General features: G+C 36.7%; 1 protein-coding gene across 6 annotated transcripts in view; it reads right to left on the bottom strand.

The window, feature by feature from the left end:
- tenm3 (teneurin transmembrane protein 3) overlaps window positions 1-10,942 on the bottom strand; it is a 297,565-nt gene that overhangs the window by 220,147 nt on the left and 66,476 nt on the right. For all 6 annotated transcript variants that reach the window (XM_016463794.1, XM_016463787.1, XM_016463801.1 and 3 more), the window contains one exon: window positions 4,948-5,274. In XM_016463794.1, coding sequence (XP_016319280.1) covers window positions 4,948-5,179 — 232 coding nt within the window. In that variant the 5' untranslated portion in view covers window positions 5,180-5,274. The remainder of the gene's footprint in view (window positions 1-4,947; window positions 5,275-10,942) is intronic.

Here is a 10,942-nt window from a genome sequence, read left to right as displayed (position 1 = left end):
CACACACACGTAGCAACCGTTTCATACACAGTAAGACACATTCCACATGCCCTAGTTAAGCAGAGGAAACAATCAATCAAAGAAACACTAAAAAGAGCATATTTAATGTTCTATTTTGAAGTCTGACTGCTGTTTTCTGCGATTATTTCTGCCATGTGCACTTATAGTATCAAGAGAATGACAAATAAACTAGAATTCTCTAATTCCCTGGACATTAGAAACTCCTTTCTAACACACACACACACACACACACACACACACACACACACACACACACACACACACACACACACACACACACACACACACACACACACACACACACACACACACACACACACACACACACACACACACACACACACACACACACACACGCACACACAGCCATAGACCACCGTTAAGTATATGAGCATGAGAAAAGTGTGTTTTTCTCTCACTGGAGGGACTTGGGAAAGCCTAAGAGGGCTCAATATCACTCGCAGGCTGGACGTCATGGTAAGTGGTTCTCATTGTGAGTACAGAGTGGTCTCTTTCACATGTGTGTGTGTGGAGGGTGGGAGTTCAGGTATGCTTTGTTGGCCTATTCTGTGGGGTGGGAAGAGCCCATAGAGTGTTGGTAAAACACAAGCTGACAGGTAAATGGGCCTTGCTGGCATCTGGGGAGCCATTTGGAGAGTGTCGAGCAATGAAAAGATCCACGGCTCCAAAGAAACGGGAAGAGAAAAGAAAAGTAAAGCTGTAAATTGATACCGCAATCTATCTTTTTTTATTTGTTCTCTCTTTTTTTTTTGCCATGGGAGATTGTATCAACTGACCCAAAAGCCAGACAGAAAGGAAAGCTTCTGTAAACAACTCACACACACACTATACGGAAGGCAAACTAACACCCCATGTGTGGAACAACGAGACTATCAAGTCTCATCAGACAGTCAAATATCCGCAGACTTAGCAGTCTGTTCCCCGAACACCCACAATACACTGCACATGTGAGTCCTGATCGGTTTTTGGAACCACAATTATAAACCCAAGTTACCAGAATATCTCTCTCTGCTGAAGGACTCTGATGTGTATTCCAGCTCACCTAGTGACAAAACAGAAAAGTGGGGAAAAAATAGAAATATAAGAAAGAAAGAATTTAAAAGAGGACAAAAATGTGGGCAAGTAAAATCTCAAAGGAAAAAAGACAAAAAAATTAAAAACTTAAATTGAGACATGCGTACTAGCGTAGCACTTTTAGATATTAATTTCTACTTCTATGTTTTTATTTATTTATTTATTTTTTCAAATGCAGATACAAACTCAAGTATTTTCGCTGAGAACGGTGGGCAGTCACTTGACTAATTGTTATCCTGTAGCATCACGCATGTTCCCTGGCAGCCCTAGTTGTGCTAAGTGAGCTTGAAAATGAGCTTGAAAAATATCTTTCACAGTGAGACTGATGATGTTTTCTCTGTGCACCTTCTACATGTATTTTTGGAAGGATGCAGATAAACAGCAGCAATTAGCCGTGAGAGGGAACACCGCAGCAACATGTCTAAACAGCCGTTTACACACTCTTTAAAAATGTTTTAATGAACTGACTGCAGTCTCTTGGGCTGTGCAAAGTCTCAAACTGAGGGAAAACTGCTACTGAAATGAAGGATTATTTATATCTGTGTCAAGCCGGCACAGCCAGAGTCACAATTTATATCTGATTTTCTGTAATCAAAACTGTCATATTATTTATTGTAAGACTTAGTTTGCTCAGTGAAGGTGATAGAATAAAAAATAAATAATTCAGCTCTAGCATGCTGCAGTCTTCATTTGTCTAATCATTAGATAATTTTGTAATTAAAATCACATTACTTTAGCAGTGAAATGATTGAGCTTGAATTCTGTGAATAGGTGCCGTTTCAGATGGGCAGAAACACACACACACACACACACACACTGTAAAGGAAAAAGTGGAATAGACTAGAAGATATCTTCATCATGCCTTGGTGTGTTAGCAGTCAGACTGGTACATTTAGCACTTTAAATCTGGATGATGATTTCAGAAATGTCTCCAGGCTGTTAATATCATCAAAGGCAAGATGAATGCTACACCTTGAAAGTCATATTAAAATATATATTTGAAAACACATATGAACAAACATGATTGTAATTAAATTTGTTAATGTATTTTAGAAAATACATCTAAAAATCGAATTACATTGTTGATTAAAATATTAATATGTACAATTCTTTTGAATTCTTACACTTGCATTCCATAAACAAACAAACAAAATTCATAAAACAACTACCAACCAAATAAATGTATAAAAATAATAATAAATAAATAAATGTAATAAAATAAAAGGTTACACTTTATTTTAAGGTGTCCTTGTTACAGTGCAATTATACATTTACATACTGAGTAATTTTAATTAACTACATGTACGTACTATATGGTTAGGGTTTGTCTTAGAATTACTTGCATGTAATTATGCATAATTTATTGTTATTATAATAGTAAGTACATGTAACATGTGTAACAAGGGCACTTTAAAATAAAGTGTTACCAAATAAAAAAATAAAACGAAAGAAATAAAACAAAAACTGCATTACAAATAAAACTTTACACAAATCAATCAATGCAAATTAAAAAAAAAAACATTATTATATTTATATAAACATTATTTTACAGTCCATTAAATCCAAACTTTAAAATGTATCTTCACATTAGACAATGTAAAAGACTTTCAACTTAGCAGCCGCTCGGACTTATAATTCATTTCCCGTTCTTTTTGTCTGGATCCAATGATTTCCAAACTCTGTATTCTGTAGAATTAGTCTGTGGAGCAGACTGCATTCCATGGAGGGAGCTTATCTGCCATGGTGATAGGTGTGCGCGGCTCCAAAAACACCGAGGCCTGAAAAACCGCAGTGCGGCCTCACATTTACTGAGAACCATATATATTGCGGAAATATATTGGTCTTTAAACGGATCATTTATTTAGTCGTTTGCAAGCAGATCCTCGTAAGTTTTAATGGTTACGACTCTTCAAATGACGCAGAGTAACAAATGATTTCAAAATGTTTTTAAATGCGTTTAAATGCATCAAAAATCAACTAAATCAAATCAATTAAATTAGTAATGATTAATCAAATAAATCATATCTACCTTGCAATAGATTAAAATAATTCTAAAGTAGTTTACTAAATATACCTAATAATAAAAAAACTAATAAAGTTTTCACATGTAAGTGACTAATTATTTTAATCCACAGAATTTCATGTTAAAACAATCACAGCAAAAAGCTGCATATTTTATTAGCTTGATGATAAAAAAAGGAAAGGAATGAAAAAGGCATTGATCCCCTGCATTAACAGGAATTAATAAGGGCTATTAACTACAGAAATAATCGGGGTTCCACCGAAGTTCAATTAAAATCATATAAATTCCAAATTACCAATTAGTGTAGATGAAATTGTACAGGATAAGATAATTGAGCAATTATGGCTTTTCTGCTCAAATATTTATGAAGTGTTAATTTGAGTTTGAAAGCAATCAATGAACTGGTAATGACCTTTATGGAACTTTGTAATGGAACTGAACGGCAGCACTTCGCAGCATGGCTACATTATTTCAGATCTCAGTAATTCCAATCTGCCATTGTTGTGTAATGGCTAATTAACAATTTCAGTTCGCCTGCCTGGTCCTTTCTACTCCGCAAATTAATTATCTAGGTATCGCTGTTTGCAACGGTCTAAAGGCTAAAAATATATCACACGGGAGGAATTAGTTTCATGATGAACGTGGTTGCGTGCCAAGGTTAGGGCTTGAGACTGGGTTAGGTGACGTCTGCGGCAGGGTGATTATGGCGAGAGTGTTGAAGACCGTGTTGAGGCCGAAGTGCAGTCTCTCAAGAGCTCAACGGTGTCTGCACTACATCTGTGTGCGCCTTTGCTCTCTCTCTCTCTCTCTCTCTCTCTCTCTGTGATAGAGTGGGCTACCCTGCATAATGGTTGGAGGCAGGCTGCTCCTTTACCCCTGCTGTAATCTGGTGTCACTTCCTGTGCTTTCTAAAATAAACACACTCAACAGACAGAGCCTCTAGCACTCCAGTGACTGATAACAGCTAGGCTGACCTTCAGCTTAACACAACACTAACGTTAAGGGCACACAAACACACAACGCTAACCTCTATCGCAACACAGACACGCACGACACCTAGGGAGAAAACATTTGACCCAAATCTACATTTGTGCTAAATCCACAGCTAAAAAAACTCACCTTTACCGGTGCGTATTTTGATGAAGCCTTACATGCAGAAGAACAAAAAGAAAACAACAAAGAACTCAATGAATGTGAGCGACTTTATAAAAGCACGGCTGTGCGAATGCTTGCAGACCCTCTGTGCTCGTAATTAGTAATAAAACTGTGGCCGAGCAGGGCACATTGCAAACGTCAGAACAGCGCAATAATGCTGTTTATGTTTTTTATGGTGCCATTCATTATTGCCAATGGGACACATGGGCATATGTTATAAGGGAAACTTCGGATCTGAAAATGAGAGGCTGGGTCGAGGGGTTTGGATTGCGCTAATCAGAGGAAATGTTTTATTTCTTCGCTCTGTCGACTAGTCGACAAGTATCAGAGCAAGTCTTTGTGCGTAAATCTGTCTAATCTGTTTTGAATCTGCTTCATTTTTCAATCAAAAGTAAGTAAATGTTTTCTCAGAGAAAGCGTTCGGTCGTGCCAAACCAAACTTAATTTCCTCTAATTATGTGTAATTATGGTCGTACATCCCATATATTATTATTTGAATGCGATCCGTCCAAAAGCGCATTCTTGTCGTATTTCTAGACATATGTTATTATTCTTTTTTTTTTCAGTGTGCGCTTTAAAGCTGTATGACGTGACCTCTATACTGGATGAAGTCATAATGGATTTCTGAGGTATGACAGGTGCAGGTGACTCACCTTGGCGGCTGTACTCGTCTGCCTCTCGGTGGACCATCTCTTTGACGTGGCCGCCGTAGAGCAGGCGTGAGGAGTCGTGATCGAAGGCCTTGAGCGTCTCGCTGGAGCTGTAGGACTTCTGGGTGGGCACGCGGCAGTCCTCGCTGTCGCCGGATGAGCCCGTGTAGCGGCGCTCTTTCTCTCTCCTGCTCTTGGTCAGTGAGCAGTACGGCCTGCGTTCTTTCACATCCATCCTGCCCACATGACGTGCTGAAAAGCAACGCGGCAACCAATCGGAGCGCTCGCTCGCCTCAGGCTCCGCCCGACCGTGAGCTTACTGTTGTCTACCTGGAGAGCGAAAGAAGTGGCACATAGGGATTGTAAGAGAGAGGGAGGGAGAAATGGAGAGAAAGAATTAAAAAAAGTATAAACTAGCGGTCACACAGGACTAAGCTGTACACTTAATCTTCCCAGGATTCACAAATCCTTTCCACCTTCTGGACTGTCAGGAGACGGCATGAGGGCAGCGTCTTTCGTCAGACAGCGTGAGAGTGCTTCCCTCAGTCTGAGTTTTTTTGCAAGAGCACTTCCTGGAGATATTGAATGTAATATATTGCAGTGTTTCTTATACAATGCTTATGTATTTATTTCATTTGTCTAGTTACAATTAAATTAATTACATTGTTTTAATTTTATTTATTTATGTGAACATGTTCAAGACTAAAAAACAAATAAATAAGTAGTCTCTTATTCTCACCAAGGCTGCATTTATTTGTTAAAAATACAGCAAAAACAGTGATACTGTCAAATGTTATTGCAATTTAAAATTATTATTATTATTATATTTAAAAAAAATATTCCTGTGATTTTCAGCAGTGATTACTCCAGTTTTTAGTATCACATGATCCATGAAACCGATATAAAACTTTTTTTTTTCAGGATTCTTTGAAGAATAGAAATTCAAATGAACAGCATGCAATTATAAATGTCTTTACTGTAACTTGTTATCAATTTGATGGTCTCAATAAAAGTTTGAAAAAAAAAACCCCAAACAAACTGAGAACTTAAGTTATTAATGACTGATAATTATGTTATCGGTTTGAGCCTTAAAAACATTAAAAAAACATATATATATATATTTGGATTACACTAATTGCGTATAATTGTTTTTCCATGTAGCCAATAGGTGTTTTGTGCATTTGCATTGCATTATTTTGTGAAACACAGTCTTTTTAGAACTCATAAAATATTATTTATTTTGCAGTAGCGCCACGGCTGAATATCAGTGCCTGAAATACTGCAATAAAATCTTTGTGAATGTGTATAGGCTTTGAGCTGAGTGTGTGTATAGTCTACATGTACAGTGTGCAAGTCTGTGTGTGTGGAGGAGTGGTTTGTTTTGGGAGTTGATAAGCTTAAGAGTAGTGCTGAGAGGTCAGAACGGGACACTCGGGTGGGGGTGGTGTCGGTTAATTGATGACCGCTCTTTGTCGGCCTGTAATACACCAAGAGTTACTGATAACAACGATACAGCCATTAGAAGACCGAAATAAAACACCGGATCAGTACAGCCAAAGCGGAAGGGATTGAGAAAGGAAGAGGAAAAAAAAAAAACCCCAACGACCTTTCATTAAACCCTGCCAGCAAGAATTAATAAAATCTACCTAAAACATCCTGGGAATCGATGAAGAAAAAAAATGAAGAAACTGAAAGAAAAAAAAAACGCATTAATGGGAGATGGTGGAGTAATAAATGATGGTGAGGGCCCTAGGGTGCGTTTCAAATGTTTATTAGTCCAAAACCCTCTGCTTCTAATTCTGGGTCCAGATAATCGCTGTACTTTAATTTCTTTCTTGGCTGGCCCTCTTTTGGAGCCCTCCCAACATGCATGCTTTGCTTTTCATGCTCAAACATATTTTTCGCCTTTCCTCTTTCATCCACTCTCTCTCTGAGGCGGCGCTCTTGATTTTTTGTATGTGGTGTGTGTAGATGATTTTAAAAAGCTTCCCTATATGGACGTGTTAGAGGACAGGAGATTTGAAGGGCCCTGAGACTGAGGGGTTTGGATGTTTTACTAGACAAAATGGTTACTGGTCACTTCCACGTGTGACGTTAATGTGTCAGATAGCAGAGAGAGAAATAAAGAGAAGGTTGAAAGGCAGAATAGAGGGGTAATTGTGATGTCTCTTAAGTGAGAAGGAGTGTTTGAGTGCGTGTGAGTGCTCTGTTGCTGACTGAAATGGCGGAGAGCGTTCTGAGGTGCTTCTATCTCAGATCACTTCTCTTATTGGTTTGTACTGAAAGTGGGCGTGAACATCTTTGATCTGGCATTAATGTTGTATAAGTTGACTTTTTTTCATATTTTCAGCAGTTATATGCTCCTGTTATGTGCCTGCAGATTTCATGCACACACACACACACACACCCACCCATGATCTTGCTCTTCAGAGCAGAGACAAAGACTTTTGCTTGTCAGGCCCATATGCTGATGTCACTGCAGTATGAATTACATTGTTACCAGAAGTTCCACTTTTTATTGACCATTTATCTTCTCACCACCATCATAGCCAGCAAACTTTCAGAGATATTTATTAGAGCCTTTGGCATCTAGTGTGGGAATGTATAAAATTATTCATTGTGCTGTTAAATATAGAATTAAACTTACAAAAAAAAAGTAAAGTAAAATACTATGAACAAAATGATAAAAGACCAAATATATTTTCTTATCAGCTGACTTAACAAAGAACATTTTTGTCTACGATGAATATGTGTGCCATAATTATCTGATTCCTCTCTGTCCTCATAAATGAATTAGGAGCAGCTGATCAACTGCATTATTGGTAATTAAATTCTTAATTAAAAATCGCTGCGGTTCAATGACTAGCACAAATCCTAAAATAGAAAAACACTGACATCACTAATATGGCAAACTGTTACAAGAGGTTTGTTGAGGTAATCTGATTATTGTATTGGCATGGGAGTCTGAGGGAAGAAAAAAAAACCTGAAGGATCGTTTACGTTTGCAGTCAGATGGAGTGAATATGTTAAATTATCAATGAGGATATATTAGTATGTCATGCTCCAATGCACATATCAGCAGCTATGTCCTGCACAAATCAGCCAGTATTATTTAATATAAAAAAATAATCATAAATTAAGGAGTCAACGTACTGTTCAAATTATTACAATGCGGTTCATACAGAACAAAAGGATGGCCTCTAATAAATTAAATAAGCTGTAGTAACATTATACATATATGGATGTCTAACACAGTGATGTTATTGTGGGGCAAAATTTATTTATGATAAAGAGCATTAATGACGGCTCACAGCACAGATGAAATCTGAATTTGCCTGAAAACTCTGAAGAATCCACAGCCCTGTTTTGTATGTTAATATATAAAAGCCTCCTCCACAAGCAACAACAGCTACAACTGATGTGTCTCCTTTCATTTTTACCCGTAATCTCTATTCCTATTTAAACAAACACTGTGCGACAGTCCACAACTTCCTCTGCAACAGATTTAAACATCCACCAGACTGTGAACCCCTCGCCTAAGAAACAGCCCTAATCAGTGTGCATATGTCTTTGTAAACTTTCAGAGATATTTATTAGAGCCTTTGGCATCTAGTGTGGGAATGTATAAAATTATTCATTGTGCTGTTAAATATAGAATTAAACTTACAAAAAAAAAGTAAAGTAAAATACTATGAACAAAATGATAAAAGACCAAATATATTTTCTTATCAGCTGACTTAACAAAGAACATTTTTGTCTACGATGAATATGTGTGCCATAATTATCTGATTCCTCTCTGTCCTCATAAATGAATTAGGAGCAGCTGATCAACTGCATTATTGGTAATTAAATTCTTAATTAAAAATCGCTGCGGTTCAATGACTAGCACAAATCCTAAAATAGAAAAACACTGACATCACTAATATGGCAAACTGTTACAAGAGGTTTGTTGAGGTAATCTGATTATTGTATTGGCATGGGAGTCTGAGGGAAGAAAAAAAAACCTGAAGGATCGTTTACGTTTGCAGTCAGATGGAGTGAATATGTTAAATTATCAATGAGGATATATTAGTATGTCATGCTCCAATGCACATATCAGCAGCTATGTCCTGCACAAATCAGCCAGTATTATTTAATATAAAAAAATAATCATAAATTAAGGAGTCAACGTACTGTTCAAATTATTACAATGCGGTTCATACAGAACAAAAGGATGGCCTCTAATAAATTAAATAAGCTGTAGTAACATTATACATATATGGATGTCTAACACAGTGATGTTATTGTGGGGCAAAATTTATTTATGATAAAGAGCATTAATGACGGCTCACAGCACAGATGAAATCTGAATTTGCCTGAAAACTCTGAAGAATCCACAGCCCTGTTTTGTATGTTAATATATAAAAGCCTCCTCCACAAGCAACAACAGCTACAACTGATGTGTCTCCTTTCATTTTTACCCGTAATCTCTATTCCTATTTAAACAAACACTGTGCGACAGTCCACAACTTCCTCTGCAACAGATTTAAACATCCACCAGACTGTGAACCCCTCGCCTAAGAAACAGCCCTAATCAGTGTGCATATGTCTTTGTGTGTTTGTAGAATGAGTCACTCAGTGTTGAAAGAGTATGTGTGTGTTTTGTGTCTGTATGTATGTGTGTATGTATGTATATGTGTGTGTGTGTGTGTGTGTGTGTGTGCGTGCTTGTCCGTGAGAGCGGATGCAGGAATCAAGTCAAGCGGAAAAGTAACACTTGGCTCAACAGGGGGGATTTCGGCTTGAACCTGCTACAACCGAAGATGAATTTGCAGTGTTTTCACGTGTGCAAATGTGTGCATTTGTGCTTCTGTATGTTTGCACATGTCCCTGCTGGCTTCATAGGTGACCTCAGTCAGTGCCAGGTGACCCGTGTGTCTGTCCGTGTGTGTGTTTCTGTGTGTGTGTGTGTCATGCATGTGACCGGAGACAGTGTGAGGAGGAGGAGGCGACACACCAGTATTACAAAAAATTTGTGAGAATAAGTGTAACACACAGCATAGTGGCTGTAGTAACAGAAATTCTGCCTTACCTTTTTTTATTAAAGGTATTACCTATTTGTTTCTTCAATGCACATTATGTGGAGCAGCCTAAAAAAAAAAAAAAAGAAAACATATACACTACTAGTCAAAAGTTTTTAAACGGTGAGATTTGTAAAGTTTTTTAAAGAAGTCTCTTGTGCTCACCAAGCCTGCATTTATTTACATTAACATTACATTTAGACTTTTTGCAGACGCTTTTATTCAAAGTGACTTACAATTGGGGAATATATAAAGAGATTCTTCTTAAAAAGGCAAACAGACACAGGAAGTGCTCGCAATACCAAGTTTCAGGCATTTGTTCAAATAAGTACAAGCTAGAATAGAAAATAGTTATTTTAAATTTGATTCAAAGTACATTAGTATATTGCAAAGTACACAGTATATTTGATATTTGATCCAAAGTACAGTAAAAACAGTACAATTTTGAAATATTTTACTATTTACAATAACTATTTTCTATTTGAATATATTTAAACATGTAATTTATTCCTGTGATTTCAAAGCTGATTTTTTAGCATCATTATTCCAGTCACATGATTTCAGAAATCATTCTAATAAAAAAAAAAATTCTAAAAAACATTTATATACTGACTCCAAGCTTTTGAATGGTATAGTGTGTAATTTTACAAAAGCTTTTTATTTCAGATTTTAAAAAATGCAAATAAATCTTTAGATCTTTCTATTTATCAACGAATCCTGAAAAAATGTACTCAACGGTTTTAAATATTGATAATAATAATAATAATAATAATAAATGTTTCTTGAACAGCAAATCAGCATATTAGAATGATTGCTGAAGGATCATGTGACACTGAAGACTGGAGTAATGATGCTGAAAATTTAGTTTTGATCACAGGAATAAATTACATTTTAAAATATATTCAAATAGAAAACAGTTATTTTAAATAATAATAATA

This window comes from Sinocyclocheilus anshuiensis, unplaced genomic scaffold (genome assembly GCF_001515605.1).
Source record: "Sinocyclocheilus anshuiensis isolate Anshui unplaced genomic scaffold, SAMN03320099.WGS_v1.1 scaffold145, whole genome shotgun sequence".
Lineage (NCBI taxonomy): Eukaryota > Metazoa > Chordata > Actinopteri > Cypriniformes > Cyprinidae > Sinocyclocheilus > Sinocyclocheilus anshuiensis.
The sequence above is the reverse complement of the archived record's forward strand: the minus strand, read 5'-3'. Positions and strand labels throughout refer to the sequence as shown.